Here is a 24,188-nt window from a genome sequence, read left to right as displayed (position 1 = left end):
CTTATGAGGAGAGGCTGAGGGAACTGGGATTGTTTAGTCTCCAGAAGAGAAGAATGAGGGGGGATTTGATAGCTGCTTTCAACTACCTGAAGGGGGGTTCCAAAGAGGATGGAGCTCGGCTGTTCTCAGTGGTGGCAGATGACAGAACAAGGAGCAATGGTCTCATGTTGCAGTGGGGGAGGTCTAGGTTGGATATTAGGAAACACTATTTCACTAGGAGGGTGGTGAAGCACTGGAATGCGTTACCTAGGGAGGTGGTGGAATCTCCTTCCTTGGAGGTTTTTAAGGCCCGGCTTGACAAAGCCCTGGCTGGGATGATTTAGTTGGGAATTGGTCCTGCTTTGAGCAGGGGGTTGGACTAGATGACCTCCTGAGGTCCCTTCCAACCCTGATATTCTATGATTCTATGATCCAATGGGTCTTTCATCCCTGGAAGGGTGAAAGGACTATAGTGACATGGCTGGAGGGCCAAGTCAGGAAGACATAGCACCCTGAATTGCAGGGAGAGAGAGATGGCAGCGTATGTAAATGATGACAGAAGATGATGCCAGATGGGGTGAGAGCTGATCCCCCAGGGCAGCCACAAAGAGGTGGTGACTGCTGTGACTAACCCCACCCCATTACAATCCTATTTCCACCCCTGTCAAGGTTCTTTCCCCACTCTGAACTTTAGGGTATAGATGTGGGGACCTGCATGAGAAGCTCTAAACTTAACTGCAAGCTTAGATCTGGTTTTACTGCCGCCACTCCCAAGTGCTAACTCCCTTCCCTGGGTAGCCTTGAGAGACTTCTCCACCAATTTCCTGGTGAACACCGATCCAACCCTTGGATCTTAAAACAAGGAGAAATTAAACATTCCCCCTTCTTTCCCCCCACCAATCCTGGTGAGTCCAGATCCAACCCCCTTGGATCTTAAAACAAGGAAAAATCAATCAGGTTCTTAAAAAGAAGGCTTTTAATTAAAGAAAGAAAGGTAAAAATCATCTCTGTAAAATCAGGATGGAAAATAACTTTACAGGGTAATCAGATTCAAAGAGCCCAGAGGAACCCCCCTAGCCTTAAGTTCAAAGTTACAGCAAACAGAGATAAACACTCTAGCAAAAGGTACATTTACAAGCTGAGAAAACAAAGATAAACCTAACACGCCTTGCCTGGCTGTTACTTACAAGTTTGAAATATGAGAGACTTTTTCAGAAGATTTGGAGAGCATGGATTGATGTCTGGTCCCTCTTAGTCCCAAGAGCGAACAACCCCCAAAACAAAGAGCACAAACAAAAGCCTTCCCCCCACCAAGATTTGAAAGTATCTTGTCCCCTTATTGGTCCTTTGGGTCAGGTGTCAGCCTGGTTACCTGAGCTTCTTAACCCTTTACAGGTAAAAGGATTTTGGAGTCTCTGGCCAGGAGGATTTTATAGTATTATACACAGGAGGGCTGTTACCCTTCCCTTTATAGTTATGACAACCCCCCTCCCCACAGCTCTCTCCAAGTAGGCGATAATGAAGGATAATGTTGTACCCCCCCAAGCTAAAAGCTAGAGATCAGTTTAGGATCAGAGCTACGGAAAGGAACACTGATGAAGCTACAGACAGAATATTATATATATTCCAATAGCATTATGGAAAGTAAGTGTAACACATCCTATAGATTACAAAGTATAGTGTATATCAACAAAGGCTAGAGGAATTGCCTCTGGGGCCTAAGTCCCAGATAGTTCTTTCAGGATGTCTATTTTCTCTTCTATGTTTTCAGGAGATAGATGCTTAGTTCCTTCCTAAATGAAAGTCAACCAGCATATCTACTATGGTTTATGAGGCCACAATTTTTGATGTTTGTAGGTGAACACAGGCACACTATAGAAAGGTGATGTGCTTACCCCTGAATGTACATATACTGAAGTAGAACTTGCAGTCTTTTTATCCCATTCCATGACTAGCTGATCTGCAAGAGATCTGGCACACCTGTGACAACAACCATGTGAACTAATTTGTCATCTGAAATGCCTCTACTGCAAAAAGATGACAATTGTTGTATGTTCTCACATAAGGTTTAGCATAGAGCTTTTATATTTCAGATAGTCCACTTCCCTTGTATTCTTCTTGTAACCGAATTAAATGTGTCTGCTGGGATCTACTTAGGGGAACATGGATTAGATTTTTTTTGTTCTAGTGATGCATTTATACCTTGAAAACGCTTGCCTGCCTACTTAAACTTTTTTGCTGAGAAACAAATTTTATAATTGCAATACAATTCTTAAATTTATATTGTGACTTTCTTCTCCTGCCTTATCTTTAGAAATGTAAATCTAGTAAATGTCTGATTTGCATTGTATTCTTTCATTTGTCTTTTCATTTCTCAAGATTCTGCTTTGCACTGGATAGATTTATTCCAAAAGGCTTGCAAAAACTAACACTTATGTAACATGAAGAGCTTATTCATACAGTGCTTTATATTTTCAAAGCACTTCACAATCACCAGCTAATCAATCAGCATTAATAAACAAAATTAGAAAAAAATCCTGTAGAACAGGGAAGGGTAAATACCCATGGCAGTGAAGGGGCTAATAAAATAAGCACAAAAATAATTAACATCAAACTGATGCACAGTGTAATTGTTGGTACTTTCGTGCAACCAACCCTACACAAAGAATTTCAGACACTAAAAATGCTTCAAGTATGTAAATGTCCAGACAACCCTATTTGGCTTTAGCTTCTGTCTGATCCACTTCAGTGTCCAAGTCTGTCAGACAACAGTAGAACAACATCTGAACATATTTTGTTGTTGTGGCTGCAAAATAAAAAAAACACATAGATGAGACAAAGTTACAATAGAACTTTGGTCTTTTATAAACTTTGTGTCCAAGGATCTCAAACCACTTTGCAAACATTAATTAAGCTTTGCAACATTTCTGTGAGGGGGATTAAATCCATGTTTCCAATGGGTAAATCATTCACACATCAAAGCCCCACTTTGAAATTCTTAATTTTTAATCAGCCCTTCACTGAATTTAATGGAAAATTGTAAGAGCTGGGATCAGACTGAACAAGGAGCTCAGGATTGAGCCTTTCAAGACTAGTCTGTGAGTCAGTAGCAGAGATATGCATAATCCTCTGCAGCTACTAGTTTCTGAACCTGAGTCCACTAAATTAATGATTTAATAATTTAGGAAACTTTCTGCTGATGTTTACATCAGCTCACATCAGTTTATTTATACAAGTTATGGCATCTGTCCCATCCTACACACACACACACACACACACACACACACACACACACACACACAACCACTTTTTCAACTGTTCCTGGAAGAGAGCACCCAGAAATAAGTATGTGTACAGCCCTACAGGACCACCAATTTTTTCCCCAATGCAAATGTTAGCCCCTTACCAATCTCAAATATCCATCATTATAGCAGTATTCACATTTTAACTGGGTACCAAAATAGGTGGTCTCCTCTAACTCAGATACTACACTAATTGGTCAGTCAGTGAAACAATACAGTGATGTGGTACTTTCAGTCCTCCAGACCAAAAATGAGTGCGTTTAGTCTTTAGAGAAACAAGTTGGGTGAGGTAATACCTTGTTGGACCAACTTATATTGGTGAGAGACACAAGCTTTTGAGCTTACACAGAGCTCTTCTTCAGTCTTCAACACTAGGAGGACTTTTGACCGAGCCAATGTAAATTATTCTTCCATAATGACTTATAATTAATGTACCGTAGGGTGACCAGACTGCAAGTGTGAAAAATCGGGACGGGGGTGAGGGGTAATAGGAGCCCATATAAAAAAAGGCTCCAAATATCGGGACTGTCCCTATAAAATCGGGACATCTGGTCACCCTAATGAACTGTAATATTTTTATTGAATCTACATGCAGGAAAATTCTGTAAAGTGGCGTAGTTCAGATTATTTTTTCCTCTAAAACATATAACAAACACAGCAAAACTTCCTAGACATGTAATGCATTATATATTAAAAATTTCTCAGGGAACAAATTTTACAAAAAATCCAGAAAAAATAGCTAAGATTTTTTTGTTTTCTGACAAGGTTCTCACAATTTATATTTACAGGTGCCTGCATGTAGAGATGTACATAATCACATACTAATGTAAAACTACATTGCTTACCAGAGAGCCACTGAAGACATTTAGGTTTCTTTTCAGATGGTAAATAAACTCCCAAATAATATGCAGGAATTCCAGAGAGGGCTATGCCAATTCCAATGAGGGTATTGATTGTATCGCTGTAGAGAGGAACCAGGACCAGGAAAATGGAACATAAACAGTATACTACAGGAAAGAAGAGGCTGAGCTGCAGATACAAAAAGATCAACATGAATTAAAAGAAGCAACGAAACATACTGTTGAAAAATGTGAGGCCTTACAAACTGAAGCACTAATGAGGCCTGCCTGTAAGACTTGCTCTGCCTGGAAGAGGGAGAGGAGCTAAAAAAGGGAAAGCTGCTACAGAAAGGAGTGGTGAAGAAAAGGAGGGTTGCTTCACCTCAGAGACTGCTGACAACAGAGACACATCAGCCAAGAGGGAAACACTGTCGCTAACGCTGTATCGACCAGCTGTGAAGCAAGATGCCCCAAGATGAGGGGCTGGAGTTAGATCCTAATAAAAGACAATAGACCTATTAATAGGCCAAATCCAAAGAGCTGAATCTAGAAAGATGGCCTGGGAGACAGGCCACCTTTCCCTTCACTTGAAAGGACCTTTCTTTTGTCTCTTTTTTGGTTTAACTTGAGGACCCTTCATATGCTACAAAGTGGGGGGAAGGACATTATAAATGACTTGAAGAGTCTGGAGGAGAATTGGGGGATCCCTTCTGCCCCCCAGGTGTAAATACATGTGTGTGTCTGTATCTGTCCATCCTGTTTCCAAGACTGCACAAACTCAGCTCCAATTGACATTTAGGAGAGATCCACAAATGCAGTAAGAGCAGAGCACTGAAGCCGAGTGCTACCATGCAAGGAATTTTTTCTCTAAGCTTCTAGTGTAGAATTTTTATCATTTGTATGTCAGAAATTGAATGAACCCAGCTTGACTTTCAAGAGTCTAGTTGAGTTTGCAGAGGTGATAGTTAGAAACACATCATTTTGCTTGTAAAATCAGCAAATCTGATACGGAAATAATAGGAAAACAAGTAGGGAAGCCCATAATAAACTTTTTTACAGATTTATTTCTTAAAGTAGAACCACACTTTGATACCTAGCCACTGTTCTCAAGAATGGCCTTTCAAAATGTCATGACATTTTAAGAGCTAGCTGTAACTTATAACACATAGAGAGTTTTTGTACATATATTATTTTTATGTAAGTAAAATATAAATTGAGGAAAACAATCCACTGTGCGTGCACAAAATTCCATGCAAAAATGTGAGGTCAGCTAAGCAGGCAAAGAATAATAGAAATTCATAATTTGGCACCCACAGTCAGCTTAGATAAACTCTCTGGGTGCAATCTTGGGGTGTACTGAAGTCTATGGCAAAATTCCCATTGATTTTAATAAGGCCGGGATTTCACCCTCTCTCCTCTTTTCTGCCTATTATCTGGAGAGTTTGTAAATTAAGTGTGAAGACAGTAAGTTTTATCAAGGCTATTTGTTGTCAAGCAGGGCTGCATATGGTAAAGCGTGGAATACAATAGTTCATTTTTACAACTTCAAGATTTGTGGGCTGCAGCAGACCCATGAACAGTTTGTGTTTCATCGGTCTGATGTCCAACAGAAAGCAGAACTGGCTGGTCAAAAAACAGGAAAAAGATTGAGCAAAATTTCCCTTGTTGGTTGTTGTGAGGTGGGTTTTTTGTTGTCTTTTTACATTCAAAATGTGAATGAAAGATCTTGTCAAACTTGAAATTTAAAAAAAATTGACTAGCTTTGGAGAATTAGAAAGTTTACTAGCTTTAGAGAATGTACTTTAATGCTGATTGTACACAGGAGTTCTATTTTTGTTGTAGATGCTGGATAGCAATCAAAACATTTTGCTCTTTAATAACACACAAACAAAAACTGATGCTGGTAAAGATGGTACAGGAGACTGTGACAAGACAGAGTCAAAAATAAAAACGTCTTTGGAAAAGCTCGTGAAGGGGTATTAATTTGTATTCTAATTTCACTTGTCTGACTGAATGTAACACTCCTCTATACTTGAAGAGTGTATAGGGTACCATTTCTTGGAGGACCCAAGTAGCATTAATACACCTCACTCTCCCACTACCATGTGTGTCTTGGATGGCAAAATATATATGGATGAAGGGAAGAGGAAGTAAAGTACTAGTCCTACAAACGAAGGAGAGGTAGAACTATTGTCTGGCAGCTCAGAATTTCCCAAACTATAAGAGGTGTAATCAAACCTGAATACCCAACTGTGCCAGAGCCCTAGGCACCCTGTAACTATGGCAATGTAAAGATCCACTATGAGAAAAAATGACTACACAAAAATAAAGGCCTATCCAGCTACACACTATGGACTAAGGAGCCTAGACAATGTCATTTTAAAAACGAAGAGGGTTTTAAGTTGAACAGAAGCAAAAATGAGTCACAAAATCAATAAATGTCAATTTTTATACTATATATAGCAAAAATGCCGTAATAGATATCCTTCTGAAAGCTGGGATACATTTTGCTCCTTAACTTGTGACAGTGTATGTTAAAAGGACTTTTGTGGCTAAAAGAGTAGCATATAAGGGAAGTTCTGACACATCCTTAGTACCAATACTCAGGGCCGGCTCCAGGCACCAGAGAAGGAAGCAGGTGCCTGGGGCAGCCAATAGAAAGGGGCGGCACTTCGTACGTTACTGGGGTGGCACATCCCGGTCTGCAGCGGCAATTCGGCGGCGGGTCCTTCGGGTCCCTCTCTTCTTCTTCGGCGGCACCTCAATCGCTCCACTTGTAGTCGATCGGCTTTTTATTTTATTTATTTATTTATTTATTCCGCCACTTGGGGCAGCAAAAAAGCTGGAGCCGGCCCTCCCAATACTGTAATGTATATACAAACAGATGCATTGACTGTATATTATGTTTTATTGCCTTCTGTAATGTACTTACTTTAATAGGCCGTGGCCTATCAGGCTGAGTATGTCTCAGGTATATTAATCCTGCAATAGACAGCCCAACATACAGCCAGTAGTTGAAGCTGTAGTAATTAATGAGGAGAAAGACATCTTCCACAAGGAGGTAGAGCAAAGTCATTAAACCCTACAGACATAAAAGGTGGGGGGGAAAAGCTTTTTTAAGCAACAAAATAGTTTTCTTATGAAACAAAAACATATTATATATATTAAGTACTATATATCAAAGGCCTGATTTTAGTGGTGCTGAGCTCCTAAGTTCCAACTGAAATCACTGAGAGCTGTGTTCTCAGAACCGCTAAGAAATCTGTAAGTGCACTGGTGGACAGTGCTCAGGGAATGGCCAGCTGTTCTATATTTTGTTTTCTCCCCACTGCTCAATGTGTGGCCCCATGCCTTTTTTACCTCACACCAGTCAAATCCTGCTCTGAAGACAGAACCATTGATTTCCTCATGGGCTTGTCTATGGTGCTCATTAGCATAGTATCTGATTGCTTCACAAACATTAATTTATCACAACACCCCTGGGAGGTGAGGGGGTCATATCCCCAGTTTACAAATGGGAAACTGAGGCACAGAGGGAATAAGGTCCAAAAATTTCCACCTATGTGGTGTCTAACTTGAGACACCTAGAACCTGTGTTGTCAGAGTTCTGAACATTATATAGTGCTCTATATAAAGCACAGCTCTCATTGACTTCAGTTGCAGCAGTGAGTGCTCAACACTCCTGCAAATCAGATCCAGGGTCTCAAATCAGGAACACAGAAAAAGAAGAACAGATAATTAGTGACCACCTGTGAAAAGTGTGGTCTAGGGACTTGCCTAGCATCACAGTGAAAACTCTGGCACAGGCAGGGATAGAATCCAGTTCTCCAGGGTGACATTCAGCTGCCTTAACCATGAGGCCATCCTTTCTCTTCCTGAAACCCCCTGGCTTATTCATGACTCCCCTTCCAACTTCTAAATTAGGCAAGGGCCCAACAAACAACAACCTCATTCAGAACACAGCCCTGATCTATCCCCAGAGCAGATCCATTGTGAGCACTGAATGAGGTAGGTGTCCAGTAGTTAAAAATAGTAGGTGATCATGCAATTAAAGACTGTATCATAATGCATACAAAGGGGCACAGGCAGTTTTTCTGGCTTGTCCTAGCTTTTGAATGCTTGACTATGCAACCTTAATAAATGTTCTTTTGATGTACTTTGTGTGTAATTTCCTCATTTTTTAAAGAAGCAAATTGAAAAAAAAAATTCCATCATGTGGCATTATACTGACACCCACATGGTTCATCAGCCACATTGGAACCTTTGGACCCACTTCACAGACCTCTGCCACTTGAACTAGCAGAGTAACTGGTAGCAATAGTAGTTTGTCATCTGCTCTGTAGACCAGCACTAGAGGGGGATGAGACATCCACTTTGCCAGTGGGTTTTACAGATATGCTGACAGCAGAGGAATGGCGAGACTCAGGAATCTTGGGTTCCATTCTAGGTGATGGAAGGGAGTGTTCTCTAGTGGTCACAGAGCCTTCTGCCTGCCCTCCCCCACACAGCCAAGCTTGACTCCTGTTTCCCCAGCCCCTCCAATCTGTACCTATTCCAGTCCTTGTCTCTGGCTCCTTCTCTTTGCCTACCCAGTCCCAGTCTCCACTCCTCAGGCTTCTCGTCCCAGTCTCTCCTTGGCTCCAAATCATTCCCAGCCTCCCAACCCCACTGGCTCACAGTCCAAGTATCCTGCCCTAGCTAATCCTATTTTCTCTTCCCTCTCCCCTCCTCCATTCTCCAGTCCCAGTCTCATCAGACTCCTATTCTTTCCCCCCACCTGCCCTGCTCACAGGCCCACCTCTTGTCCTCTCGGCATTTGTGTTCGGAAGCTTACACCTCCATTCTGCATGGGTGCCAGCAGTTTGAGCGGGGTGCGGAGGTGAGGTGTCTTTGAGGGTATGTCTACACTGGGATAAAAGATGCTTGGCCTCGGGCTGCAAGAGTGGAGTGTCCTGGAGCTCGGGCTCCAGCCTGACCCTGAACGTCTACACAGCAATTTTGTTTTTTAGCCCCACAGCCTGAGTCCCACAAGCCCAAGTCAGCTGACCTAGACAGCCACAGTCATGCCGTGGGTCTTTTATCCCTGTGTACATGTACCCTATGAGCATAGGAAAGAGACACTCCCTGCTCTCTGTTCTAGTGCCCAGTCCAGCCACAGCCCAAAACAGCTGGGAGCAGCCACTACAGGGAAAGTTCTGCTTCATCCCTGTTGCTCTGGGCTGGTGGAAGCATGGTCAACTGCTCTATGGGGACGGTCAATCTGATCAACAGTAGGAGCTGTCTCTCCTAAGCATGTATTAATGGAGACTCTGAAAAGGCTTATCTCTTGGCCAAATTTGGGCAGATTTTCATAGGGTCAGCAAAAGGCACATCTCTGACACAAAGGCCACTCCTCTGCCAAATTTCAGTTAATTGCTCCAAAGCACGCGGGCACTAGAGCTGTTCAAAATAAAATTTTTAAAAAGTCACCGGGATTTTTTAAATTGGGCAAAACATTATCATTCCTTTGCCTCATTCTCAGAAATTGCTGGACTGTTTTGATGCAAATTTTCCAAAATATTGATGTCTGAGGCAGGCATCTGGCATGTAAAATTTCAACCCAAATGGTTAAATTTTGGCAAAGTTATAAGCAACACTAAACAGAGCCTCATAATGGGGAGCATTAGGCAACCTCACTAACAGTCGGTGCTACTGGCCCTGGATATATTTTAAGAGCATATTAAAATAGGGTACTCAGGCCTATACATCTTCCTACAGTATCTCTCTGTCATGCCCCTTGCTCCCCTTAATGAATGCTTCTCCGAGGAATAGTCTGGGCTTGAAGTGTACTCTAAAGGTCACCAAATCCAGGTTCTGGTGAACCAAGAGAGTATGCAGTTCTACAGACAACATATATATTTGACTAAAACATGAAGTAATTTACCTTTCATTTGTTTTCAAATCTATTAATATTTAAAGAGAAGTTCTCTCCCTTGCATCCTATTTTTCTTCTCCTCATCCTGCAATGATGTCATAATTATGAATTTGTAACATCACAATCGTTTCCATGGTAACTGGCTGATGTCACAAATCCAAGACTATGACAACTTCACTGCAGGACCAAGAAGAAAACACAACATGGAGTTATGAAGCGAAAAAACTAACTCTTATTAAGACATAACTATCAGAGAAGGTCACTGGCATAGTAACATGCTTCTTCTATACAGTGAAATCTGTGTTAGTGACCACACTTAACAAGGAAACATCCGACTAAGGGACTACCTTAAAGTATCCCCCAAAACTTTCAAATGCAAACTTACCTTTACCAGGTGAGCAACTCACTAACATTACCAGGGACTGCCTATGTTTAGTTCTAGTCACAGCCAAATCCTCTTCTACAGCTGCTACTGCATTGTCCCTAAAGCTCTGTGTGGGGCTAATGAAGACACCTCACGTGCTCATGAGATTAGAGTTTGTCAAAAAGGGATATTTCCCCCCATCTCATTTTTAATTTTGAAAAATTTCAACCAGCTAGATATTCCCCATTTGTTTTGAATTTGGAAATTTGATCTGTGGCAAACAATGTCCCTGAACGACAAGTCGCACAAGCTAAACCATCCCATACTAGCCTATTTATATTCAGCATTTAAGAGATCCCGGAAGCTTTGTCATGGAATTGTACAAGTAAACTGTAAGGCAACCTTTATGAAAAAATGTAGTCAGTCCTCTGGGTGGTTACTTACCCCAGGGTTCAATGTCATCACTCATTCTTTCTTTCTTTTTTCTATGGACTGCTAGATTTGTCAAATTTTCAAACTTTATTCATTTTATCTAATGTACTTTACTGATGTAGGGCTTGATCCTGTCCCACTGAAGTCAATGGGAGTTACGACATGAACTTCTAGGGATACAGGCCCTTAAATTTAATAGTAAACATAACAACACAAATATTTATATAATTATTTTGTATTCAAAGCACTTTACAAATATTAATCAGTCTTCACATCTCTCTGGTAAGGTAGGCAAATATGTATTGTTTTCCTCCTTTATAGAGGAGGAAACTGAGGCAGAGATGTTCAAGTGACTTGCCCAAAGCTAGACGAGTAGTCAATATCAGACCCATAATTAGAACTGAGGTGCTCCTAGCTCACAATCCACTGGACAACACTGGACAAGTCCACTGGACAACACAATACAAGATTTTAACTTTTAAATATCTGCCTTCAAACAAACACTGTACAGTACATTGTATTTCTGTGCACTGAGAACAATTAAGCAAAGATTTCTCCCTCTAGAAGTGTAGTAGAATGTTCCTCTTTTTGAGCTTTCTACAAACAATTGGACTTCAGTGAGAGTTACGGTATTTGGCCCCAAAGACTGCAGAACTGAGTCGAGATGTGAATGAGCCCTAAAATCTCTGAATCTTAACCACTGATTTATTAAAGAGCACAACTGAAAGAGTGCATTCTTCCCTCAATAAACACAGAAAACTTCTATTCTGATAAATGGGAATTATGTTCACATGTTAAGAGAACAAACCCTTCCCACTGATACAAGTGTAATTCCCACTAGTGGGAATATTCAGACTCAAATGACTCATTCCTAGATTCCTACATTAAGGCAAAAAGGCACTTTGATCATCTGCATAAGACAGGCTATAGAATTTCACCAAGTGAAATGAATAGTTTAATAAGCAGCAATAAATGCTTTATGATGGGTTCCCCCCCCCCACTTTAATCTATTTGATTTCTGGATTAATACTTGCAATCATTTGTTCTAATTTTGTATTTTACAGCTCCCTGTCCCTGTGTCCCACAATCTCATTTACAATGAAATGTCGCTCTCGCGCCATAATATCTCATTTTAATTTGTAAATAAGATTTTAAAATACCTATAAGTGCCCATCACAAAGAAGATTCCTTTGTGCAATTAGAGAAGAACAAAGTAAATATGGATGTAAAAGTCTAGCTTTAGGAACCCAATTTTAAATACTTTGATCCAAGTATATTAAGTCCTGTGACAAATACTGTGTATATATTCTTTTAAAATTCTTATATACTTTAGCACATGTCTACATAAAGCATTCTTCATTGGGAAGCTGGTAGTATTTCATTGTGAGTCAATCTTCCTCTTACCCAAAGCCAACTAAACTAATTCTCTTTTTAGCGTGTGGTATTCACCTGAAAATTTCAGTATGTGGCTTTGTGAATATGCAAACCCACACAAAAACTTAGGCTATGTACGCACTACAGCTTACGTCGGTATCAGTTTAGTCAGGGGTGTGAATAAGCCACCTCCCTGAGTGGTGCAAGTTACACTGACCAAGTGCCGGTGTGGACAGAACTATGTCAGCAGGAGAGTTTCTCTTGCCAACATAGCTACCACTGCTTGTGGGGACTGGAGTAATTAAGTGGATGGGAGAGCTCTCTCCTGTCAGCATAGAGCATCTGCACTAGCAGCTGCATCGGTACAGCTGTGCCGCTGTAAACTCTGTGGTTATGCATTTTAAACCTTCTCCTTTTTCTAACCTAGATCAGAACACAGAGACTAATTAATGTTAAATCTTGGATAAACTGAGAATTTTTGTTGCAATATCCCAACTATTTTTAAAACTGATTCAGATAAACCCCTACAGGTGATTTTATAACTATTTGGGCTGATTAACCCTACCCTCTGGGCCTACTTCTCATTCACACTAAGATCACTTTACCTGGGTGGCCTTAGTGTAAATGAGAATCAGGCCATGTGGCTCCAACTGTTTTAAAAAACAATTTAGTTCAATTAGCCATTTTGGGGAAACTTCCCCAGTGTAGACAGGCCTGGAGAAATTGAGTGTAAAAGGGATTCATAATACTTTACCATTTGCAGAAAATTCCTAAAATAGTGAAGAAAGAAGTGGAGAAGTACTGTTACTTACATTAAAGAAAAGAGCAGGGATTGGTGTGAAACACTTTATATGAATCAAACTCAAACTATCAGGAAGGTGTCCTTCTCTGGCTCCAACATAAAAAAGCCTAACACAAAAGGAAAGAAAAAAGTCTAATTAGCCAAGCAGAATCCTTCTGTTTTTCCACAAAGGCAGAACCAATTATATTTGTTGTTGTTGTTGTAAACATTTATGGAGAAAAATGCTTTTTTGTTGTAAGTACCATTCTTTTGTCCACCCTTGCCTTTCACTGGATAATAGACAGCGCTAGTGTAAATGCCAGGGTACAAAAACGTCTCCATCATTAAGGAATTATTTGACTTAATGTGACAAATGTAGATCAGACTGCTACTAGGTAATCAGAAGACTGCACTTGCCCCATTTTAAGTAGTCCTTCGTTTGAGAGTTCCAATAATAAAATCTGTGCTACTGAAAATAGTACTTCACTGCAAGCATATGTTTATTGTAGAAACATTGCACATTGCATTAAATATTCTTGACAGAACTTCCTGTAGCCTGAAATACACTGAATGCTATTGCTCCTATAATGTCAAAAGACCCTACCAGGACTATCAAAAGCCATCACAATGCTTAGAGAGGGGCAATTTGACAGCAAAAAAAGTATATAGTCCAGTCCAATCCTCTGTGCTGAGCATGCTTTCTATTTAGGGGGGAGCCATATCTGCACCTTTGCATAGGTGGAGAAGCTCCATGCAGTCCTTTAGGTTGTAAGCTCTTTGGGACAGGGATAGTCATTTACTATATGTTGGCACAGCCCTAGCACAAAGGGGCTTTGACCTGGTTTGCCTCTAGTCACTAGCACAATGTTTAACTAACTAACTAATTAACTAAATAATGCACTGTGAATAGCAGTGGGAGGGAGAATGTAAGTTTCAAACAAACAGCATTGGCATGTGCTGGACTCGTCTCTTGAATTTGGTTCTTTCATACTTATAGCTGTAGACACAGAAGATGAGACCTACAGTATTATAGCTGCATCTTGGTTTTAAGTGTTTTGGTTTTCTTCAAGTGTTTCAAGTATATACCTGTCCACAGACAATATGCAATTATGCTAAATACGTAGCTATAAAGCATGAACTATTAGTGTTGAAATAAATATTAACCCAAATATTAAAAACTTAATTTAGATTCAGATTAACTTGCAGCTATATACAGCAAATTCACCACATTTGTTAGGCCAAGGGCAGTGTTGCTCCCCACAAATGAACAATAACTCCACACTAGACTTGCATATTCTGAATTATTTTGCTTTGGCATTACAGAAAGATGACCATGGAACTACATGATATTATTGGACAAAGATGGTGCTAAATGATGTCCTTATATCCTTGGATTGTGGCATTTCTTCAGGTTTGGTACTTCTAATGTATTCATGCACATGGCAACATTAGCAGACTTTCAATTCTGTTGAATAGGATCCGTGTCAAATTTATGAGATTGATGGTATGTAAAGGTCAATTCTGGCTTGACTGAAAGGAATTTTTTTTCCTTAGGTGGTCCTTGTTTTTCTGTTTAAAGCAGTTCCAATACTGTTTATTATTTATGAATTATCAACAGGAACTATTATTGGATCAGCTTCAAATATCACAGTATAGCAATATCCAGCATGACAAATGTCTTTGACAGATGAAAAAGGAAGAATACAAATATTTTTCAGTGTAATGCAAATAAAGTTGGACTATTAATTGACTCTAAAATAACACCACTACTCAGTCATGCTATTTCTCACTGGAATCTGGAGGTGTGCTCAGAGATTTTTGTTTTATTTATTCAGATTTTACCCTACAAGCGCTCTGAGCCACAGAGATTTGTGCTGGGCTTTACATACAAATAAAAGAAGAGAGGCGCATGCCCTGAGCAGCCTACAATCATAGGGCCACACTATGGCAGCTAATTACTGCTTGGCAAAGGAGGCTGTGCTGAGCTGTACTGCTGCAGCCAGAGCACCTGGAAACATTATGCCAAGACATGAGTGTACCTCATACAATGCCTCCCAAAGCACCCCACCATGAAGGGGCAGTGAATCTGCTGTGTCACTAACTAGAAGGGGCAGTATACACAGAGGGACAATGTTACAAGGCCTTTTCCCTACCATTTCTCATTTCTTTTGGGATGGTTCACTCCCCAGGTGGCACTAATAGGGAACATTCTTTGTGCACCAGGAATGCAACTGGTGTCAGCCATGCATGGGAGTCTTACACCCTCCCTCCCTGTACCTGTCCCATCTTTACCCTAAATTTCTTGTAGCAAGTCTGCCAGTCAAGTTAGAACAAAGTGATAGAAAGAAACTCAACGGTCACTCCTGTTAACATTCTACTGCTACCTTTAGACTGCATTCTTAACATAGAGTGCATTACTTTTATCCTACAATACTAAACACCTGAAATGGAGATAGTCACAGATTCTTAACTTCAGCACGTCCCACTGCAATATATTATTAAATGATGCCACTTACTACAAAGTGCTATTGATTGCTCTTTGAGTACTGCCTGCCTTTTACATGTTTGATGTTTCATACCTGGAAGCTGCAATAGTTGATGAGTTTAATCCACCATAACAGGACATCGCCACTGCAATAGGAATTATCCACTTAGCATAACTAAGGGTTTCATTACCAAATGTCTGCAATAGAAAAGAAAGCGCATGAGGCTAATTACATTAAATATGCAATGACAGCCTTGCAAAACTGTCAGGAAAATTTATCAGTCCAAGCACAGAGTCTCCTAGCCCATTCTTTACCATGATGATAATGAAAACTACTCCTGCTGAGTGGGTGATTGGAATTTTGAAAGGCTGATCAATGCTAAGATAAATCCTACATTAGCATTAAAACAAAATTGGATTTTTGTTAATTTCTGTAAATTGGGTTTGAAATAGTGGTTTTCATGCAGATTAGGATGTATAAATCAATTGTTGAATTGTGTGTTAATAACTATAGACTTTCCATATTGTATAATATGTTGACTATATTTGTTTGTATTTTGGGGGTGTGAAATGCTAATAAAAGTTTGAGCAGCGCTTAGCAACAATTTGTCTCAAAACTATTTCTGTCAGTGTAGAGTGTTCAGTGACAATACTGAACATCATGAAGTAGAACTATAGCAAAATTAGTTTATTTAAAACAACCGCTACATCTAGGTCATTGTTAGGATCAGGATTTACAGAGATTATACAATGGTTTAACAAGCATCAGTTCACAAAGAGATATGCATTATGTCTGAGTTATCACAGTGTACTGGTGTTATTACACAGAAACAAGTAGTTATAACTATTAAACACACACACACACGAAACACCTTAATTGGCAGGGTAAGAAATCTGCTGTATAGGGGACCAAATGAGAATCTTCCACAGCATTATACATATTATAAACATTTGCCTTAATAAACTTCACACAACTTACCACTGCCACTGCGTCGCTTGTTAGAAGAGCTGGCATGTCCAACACTACATAGTATGCTATGTTAGTCAGCAAGTAAATAATGGTCACAATAGGCATTGAAATTGCAATTGAGAGGGGTAGATTCCTACAAAGAGAGAGATAAAATGGTATTGCATCGTATTAAAATGAGAAATGCTCCTCCCAGATACAAGTGGGTGAGGTAATATTTTTTATTGGCCCAGCTTCTGTTGGTGAGGGGGACAAGCTTTTGTGCTTACACAGAACTTTTCTGCAGGTATGGGAAACTTATTCAGGCTTGCTCCACAGGTCGATATAAGCTGCCAATCTAGCTGCGGAAATGTCTTCGCTTAAATTTGGCTCCTGTCAATGTATGTGCCTCTCCATGCTGATTCAGGCTTTGTCTACACTTTCCAAAGTAATCTAGTATCGAATATTACCCCTAAGAATGTGAACCTTTTAACCTTTAGGTGTAGACCAGGCCTTGGAAATGAACGTTTCCAGAACACTAGTATAACTCTTTTGTTTCTCCCCTTTGCCCCAGTTTATTATTACAATTGACTTTGGCTCATTTCCTCGAAAGTAAAATACAACACTGGCTGACCAAAAAAAAAATGGGAATTTCAAAGGGCCTGTGGAAGTTAGGCACCCAGATCCTATTCATTTTCAGTGGATGTTGGGTGCCCTAATTCCTTAGGTGCCTTTGAAAATCCCATCCTAAAAAGTAAAAGAAAATAATGTCACATATGGAGATATTGACTTTTTGATATAATACATCTGAAGAGATAAAGGGAAATCATATAGTGGTATGGTGCTTAGTAGGTCTTTTCAAAAGCTAAGAAGTTTTTTATGGATAGTAGTTTGATTAATTTCAAAACTGGGACCCCCCGCCCCCTGAAATACACACTGAACTCATCCATTGGGTTATTGAACAATCTATTTTGTCATGTTTTCATAATCTTTGTAACACTCTTTGGGGGATTTGAGAGTATGCACAAACCTTTCAGGATTCCTCATCTCCTCAGTGACATAATTCAGGGTATCCCATCCAGAGTAGGAAAAGAGGGCTGAATACAGAGCAAGTGCTATACATCCTACATCAGTTGTTGAACCTTCAAATGGAGCTTTAAGATTTTCTGTTTCTCCTATGTAAATATTATAAAGCAGTTATAGGTTATGTTTAAATGTTTTTCTATGTTATCTACGTTAGGTATATACACTTCAGCTAAACACAATAAAACAAAAGCTACTGTTCTCAGACCATAAAACCTTTTAAAAATATATAGATATTTTCATAGCATTGGAGATATAAAAAAGCTTAGTCAGTTAGAGACATCAGAATATCTCACAAAGAGTGATATGGAACTACACATGTAAGTAATGTTTTTCCATATTTGTTGTCTGACTATTATGGGACTAGTTCTGACTTGATAAATAAGGGATTGCCATTGACTTCAGTGGGACCATTCACACCCTCTGTTAAAAACCCAGGAGAGTGTGACCAGTGGATAGGATGGGAATCAAGAGGCTACAGTTCTATTCCTGGCCCCTTCTCTGACTTGATGTGCGACTCACGTCATGTCACATCTGTGCCTCAATTTCCCCATCTATAAAATGGGGATAATTATAGTTACTTTCTTTTTAAAGCACTTTGAATTCTATGGATAAAATTGCTATATAAAAGCATAATATTGTCATTTTTAGAAGTTAATTTCTGTAATGCATTTATTAATGTGAAATCTGATATGATGTAATTCTATTTATCTACAGATATCTTTGTAGATTTATTTAAGCATCCAGGAGGGGAAAAACTCCTGGGGTCCAGGTTTTCATTAGCATGCTAAAGAAACTGGTTTGAATAAAAATGTTTACCTCAAATATCCAGGGAAAGTGGAAGTGGAGGAAAGACTTTTAAAATTACCAAATATGCAGAAGGAAATTGAAAAATCACTTATGAATAGAAATGGAATTATGTATTATGGGTGAGACGAGCATTCAGACACTTTACTCAGGAGCAAAGGGAAGCCTTCTTTATAAAGTCACCCTGAACATTAAGAAGGTAATTAAATATGTGGAATTCATGGGTTACACACAAGCAGTAAGCTATGGAGACTGACAGAGTAAAGTTTGCAGCTACTAGTGTTTCACCTTTGTAACAAAATCTCATACACAGTTACTGTTAGAATTGGGATAGGTGGGGTTAAATCATAGGATCCATCTACACTCCATGGAGAGGGACTGCAGATGGGGGTCTGTGCTGACAAAGAGACATCTCTGACTTTAATGGTATCAAAACAGAGTGACAGGGCCGAGAAACTTACCTTCTAAAAACAGCATGGTTTCAAAACCACAAACATTCATAATGTCCAAAAAATAAACACATTTGACTATATCAGGAATACGGAAGCTAGGGGAAAACATAACTGTTCTCAGTAAAATAACTGCTGAGTGAAAGAATGTTGACCTGATCACAAATTCCTGAGTTTCCTTCATCCCTCTCCCCAACTTCCTATTGCTTCACCATTTTAATACCCTGAATCTATTTAAATATAATATAGATTAGGTTACGCTCATCCCCTACTAGTTTAGGGCTTGTCTACACTTACAATGCTGCAGCAGCTGTAGCAATTAGTGAAGATGGAGAGTGTCTCCTGTTGGTGTAGGTACTCCATCTCCATGAGAGGCGGTAGCTATGTCAACAGGAAAAGCCCTCCCATCAACACAGCGCTGTCTACACTGGAGTTTGGTCACTATAAAGCATCGCTCAGGTGTGTAGATTTTCCATACCCCTGAGCAACGTAGTTATACAGACATAAGTTCATAGCGTAGACTAGGGCTTATCACAAGGATTGGCAACCTTTGGCATGTGGCCCATCAGGGAAATCCGCTGGCAGGCCGGGACGGTTTGTTTACATGCAGCATTCGCAGGTTTGGCTGTTCGCAGCTCCCACAGGCCACGGTTTGCCGTTCCAGGCCAATGGGGGCTGTGGGAAGCAGCGTGGGCTGAGGGATGTGCTGGCCGCTGCTTCCCGCAGCCCCCATTGGCCTGGAATGGGGGACCGCAGCCAGTGGGAGCTGCGATCGGCCGAACCTGCAGATAAACCGTCCTGGCCCGCCATCTGATTTCTGCTGATGGGCCGCCAAAGGTTGTTGATCCCTGGCTTATCAGATGACTTGACTCCCACTGAAAGCTCTTAGCATTCTTCATTCACAACAATAACATTTGCTACCTCTCCATCTCCATTTCCTAGCCAGATTAGAAAATATAATAGAGAATGACTATCAGCAATATTCTCCTCCCCCATTCTCACTCCTTGTCCTTAGAGCTATGTTCAGCAGTTTGCTTCTGATCAGAGCTGACAGGTCAGAGACAACTCGCATATTCTGACCTACTAAGGCCTGTTTACACACAAAAGCTATACTACTTTTCCTATACCGGTATAAATAGTTCAGCTCCCCGAGCATGGGGACAGTAATATCAGTATAAAAGTGTTTGTGCCAGTGTAGCTTATTTCTGAACAGGAACAACAAATTACTTATTTTTTGCTCATCTATTTCTATTAGTCTGTCTTATCTTTTAGAGTGCTAGCTCTTCAAGAGAGAGACTGTTTTTTATTATGTGGTAATACAGTGACTAGCACAATGGAGTTTATAATCCTGGTTGGACCCTGGTTCTCCCAGAATACAGACAATAAAATATCATCCTAAACCCTGTCTTTATTATAGGCCTCGGTCCAATAACATTTTCTCTTCTATTAAACTGAAACTCCTCAGTCCTATCTACATTATGGTCAAAAAAGTGACCACATAAAATGGTCCCTACATATGCCACAGGACTGCTCCCTGTACGTATTGACTAGGGCTGTCGATTAATCGCAGTTAACTCACGCGATTAACTCAAAAAAATTAATCGCAATTAATCGCCGTTTTAATTGCATTGTTAAACAATAGACTACGAATTGAAATTTATTAAATATTTTGGATGTTTTTCTACATTTTCATATGTATTGTATTCTGTGTTGTAATTGAAATCAAAGTGTATATTATTTTTATTACAAATATTTGCATTGTAAAAATGATAAAAGAAATAGTATTTTTCAATTCACCTCATACAAGTACTGTAGTTCACTCTCTTTGTCGTGAAAGTGCAACTTACAAACTTAGATTTTTTGTTACATAACTGCACTCAAAAACAAAACAATGTAAAACTTCAGAGCCTACAAGTCCACTCAGTCCTACTTCTTGTTCAGCCAATCGCTAAGACAAACAAGTGTGTTTACATTTACAGGAGATAATGTTGCCTGCTTCTTATTTACAATGTCACATGAAAGTGAGAACAGATGTTCACATGGCACTTTTGTAACCAGCATTGCAAGGTTTTTACATGCCAGATATGCTAAACATTCATATGCCCCTTCGTGCTTTGGCCACCATTCCAGAGAACATGCTTCCATGCTGATGATGCTTGTTAAAAATATAATGCTAAAAAAAAAATGCATTAATTAAATTTGTGACTGAACTCCTTGGGGAAGAACTGTACGTTCCCTGCTTTTTTACCTGCATTCTGCCATATATTTCATGTTATAGCAGTCTCGGATGATAACCCAGCATGTGTTGTTCATTTTAAGAACACTTTCACTGCAGCTTTGACAAAACGCAAAGAAGGCACCAGTGTGAGATTTCTAAAGATAACTACAGCACTTGATCCAAGGTTTAAGAATGTGAAGTGCCTTCCAAAATCTGAGAGGTATGAGGTGTGGAGCATGCTTTCAGAAGTCTTAGAAGAGAAACATTCAGATGCGGAAACCACAGAACCCATACCACCAAAAAAGAAAATCAACCTTCTGCTGGTGGCATCTGACTCAGATCATGAAAGTGAACATGCATCAGTCTGCACTGCTTTGGATTGTTATTGAGCAGAACCCATCATCAGCATGGACGCATGTCCCCTGGAATGGTGGTGGAAGCATGAAGGGACATATGAATCTTTAGCGCATCTGGCATGTAAATATCTTGTGACGCCGGCTACAACAGTGCCATAAGAATGCCTGTTCTCACTTTCAGATGACATTGTAAACAAGAAGCGGACAGCAGTAACTCCTGAAAATGTAAACAAACTTGTTTGTCTGAGCGATTGGCTGAACAAGAAGTAGGACTGAGTGGACTTGCAGACTCTAAAATTTTACATTGTTTTATTTTTGAATGTATTTTTTTGTACATAATTCTACATTTGTAAGTTCAACTTTCATAATAAAGAGATTGCACTACAGTACTTGTATTAGGTGAATTGAAAAATACTATTTCTTTTGTTTTTTTACAGTGCAAATATTTGTAATAAAAATAAATATAAAGTGAGCACTATACACTTTGTATTCTGTGTTGTAATTGAAATCAATATATTTGAAAAAATGTATAAAACATCCAAAATATTTAAATAAATGGTATTCTATTATTGTTTAACAGTGTGATTAATCACACGATTAATTGCGATTAATTTTTTTAATCGCTTGACAGCCCTAATATTGACACATTTATGGCTGCTTACTTTTCTGACAAAAATAATTTTTTACTATTTTTTTTTAACATTTGTTAGCATTGCAGAGTTTTCTCTGTGTGAGAGCAAGTCTGCAAAATGAACCTGGAATCTGAAATTTGAGCAGTCCTCTTTCTGATTCACACATCATCACTAGCAATAAAGATTCTGCAAACGGAATTTAGTTAGCAATTCTGCTGATGATGCACAAGCCAGAAAGCATGCAGTTTGCATTTCATATCCCAGATTAAGTTTGCAGAGCTGGCATTTATTTAAAAAAGTCTATTAGTTGGAACCTGAGGAAAATTTCATCTGGAACCATTGACAGCCAACAAATATGCTCTAGAAAGCAGAATAACTTATTAGAGTATAACCATGTTGTAATCCCTATTCATCCTCTACAGCTAAAAATGGACCAAGGGTAGACCAAGGCAGTTTAGGCTAAAGTGTGGTTTCAAGGTTGTATGAAGACTAGGGTTCAGAATTGCTGGCACTGAAAACTTGTCCTGTTCTCATGAAAATATTTGGCCCCATATTGCAAACTATTGAGACGCTGAGTCCGAGCCTGGGTTAGCATGATTTGTGTGTAGATGGAAGGGGGCTAGCCTTGAACGTGAGTTTGAACCCCGGGTTTACATTTTGGTGGCCCAAACGTCTACACTGAAATTTTATAGCCCTGCAGACCAAGCCCTGTGAGCCCAGGTGTGCCGTGGGTCTTTTATCGCAGTGTAAATGGAGCTTAAAGCATCCTACAGAGCAATATAGCTGTCACCTCTTTTTCAGGAAATTAACAGCTATTGCCCAGTGCATAACATTTTATATTGAAGTGTGGATTCTGATACTACTGTATAGATTTTGACTCTCAGATACTGTTCAGTTTTTAAAAAAAATGTCTAAAATGAAATATATTCTTACCTTTACTAATTTTATAAAGACCCACCGAGATGATCATGATAAGGGCCATAACTTTTGCATATGTGAACAGATCTTGTACTCTGGTTCCCCACTTCACATTGACACAGTTAATAAATGTTAAGGTGCCTATTGAGAAAAGGAATACAAATGAGATAGGTGCTTTCTTAAATAATACACCTTTCAAGAAAATGAAAGTTACAAGTACAGAAAAACTCTTTCAACACTTCAGAATTATCTAGACTTTTACTGAAAGCAATAGAAATTGACTATAATTAATTTTTAAGTCAGTTTTTATTTTTTATTTTTTAAAAAGAAGTAAAACTTACTGCATGGAGGCTGCCATTTCCTGGTAATAGGTTGGAAGAAAGAGAAATTAGGAGAGGAAGGAAGACATTCTGCATTGAAATCAGTGGGAAAGCACTGGGTTTTGAATTCTGATTTTAGGACCAACCACTGTTTACTTTATTTGAGTCATCTCATTGATTTCAGTGGAGCTACTCACATGAAGCAGGCAGGATTCTGATTATTATTTATTTGGATTACAGTAGTGCCTAAAATCCATGATGGAGATTAAGGCTCCATTGTGTTAGGCTCTGAGACAGTCCCTGCCTCAAAGACTTTGCAGTCTAAATAGGAAAGGAATCTACATTTCACACCAGGAGAACTGAAACTATGTTGCTTTTCCATGGTCACACAGGAAAGTCTGTAGCAGCGTTAGGATTTGAATCCACATTACCTGAGTCCCTTCCTTAATCACAAGTCCAATTTTCTTCTCTTGGGCCCTCACTTTGTATTTCTTTGTTGCTAGCCAGTAGAGCTGGTTTGAACATTTTTACCCAAATATACTGTTTTGTCAAAACCAAAACATTCCTGGGTCCAGGTTGAGGCTGAGCAAAGAGAGAGACTCTGTAGCCTGTTGGTTAGGGTATTAGCCTCGAAAGACGGGGGTTTAAGTCTTTACCTGTTTGGAGTGATCTGGGATGAAAAACTCTGTTCTAAACAGTGAGTTTGGTCTCCCAGAACAGGGCCTTAACCATCAGCCTACACGTGAACTCCAATGGTTTTTGTGAAAACATTCAGAAGGTTTTGTTTTCATTCCAATGCAAAACAAAAACAGATTTTGAAATCTCAAATGTTGCCTGGAAATGGAACTGTCCTCCTGTCAGTGCCTAGGAATTCCAGATGGAGAGCGAATGTGCATATGCCTCTTTGGGAAACGTCCCCTTGTCCTGCCTTATTCAGCCCTGACAATCTGTCCTCCGTTGCTCCAGCTTGACCTCAACACTATGGCCAA

At 39.6% G+C, this 24,188-nt stretch overlaps 1 protein-coding gene across 1 annotated transcript; it reads right to left on the bottom strand.

Moving 5' to 3' along the window:
- Positions 1-1,410: 1,410 nt before the first annotated feature.
- LOC112110863 (Y+L amino acid transporter 2) lies at positions 1,411-23,531 on the bottom strand. The gene is made up of 8 exons (XM_026662918.2): positions 22,895-23,531; positions 17,447-17,591; positions 16,450-16,573; positions 15,565-15,668; positions 13,017-13,113; positions 7,053-7,202; positions 4,127-4,310; positions 1,411-2,785 (listed from the first exon to the last, which is right to left on the bottom strand). The coding sequence occupies exons 1-8, from the start codon at positions 22,941-22,943 to the stop codon at positions 2,694-2,696; spliced, it is 945 nt and encodes a 314-aa protein (XP_026518703.1). The 5' UTR covers positions 22,944-23,531; the 3' UTR covers positions 1,411-2,693.
- Positions 23,532-24,188: the final 657 nt, after the last annotated feature.

This window comes from Terrapene carolina, unplaced genomic scaffold (genome assembly GCF_002925995.2).
Source record: "Terrapene carolina triunguis isolate 2854851 unplaced genomic scaffold, T_m_triunguis-2.0 Scaffold58, whole genome shotgun sequence".
Classification (NCBI taxonomy): Eukaryota; Metazoa; Chordata; order Testudines; family Emydidae; genus Terrapene; species Terrapene triunguis.
The sequence above is the reverse complement of the archived record's forward strand: the minus strand, read 5'-3'. Positions and strand labels throughout refer to the sequence as shown.

Excerpts from the sequence above, each read along its gene's own strand:
- LOC112110863 (XM_026662918.2), bottom strand. The coding sequence starts at position 22,943 with ATGGCCCTTATCATGATCATCTCGGTGGGTCTTTATAAAATTAGTAAA. Across the intron at positions 16,574-17,446 it reads GAGATGAGGAATCCTGAAAG|GAATCTACCCCTCTCAATTG; the intron begins GTTTGTGCATAC and ends CTCTCTTTGTAG. Across the intron at positions 7,203-13,016 it reads TCCCTGCTCTTTTCTTTAAT|GGTTTAATGACTTTGCTCTA; the intron begins GTAAGTAACAGT and ends TTATGTCTGTAG.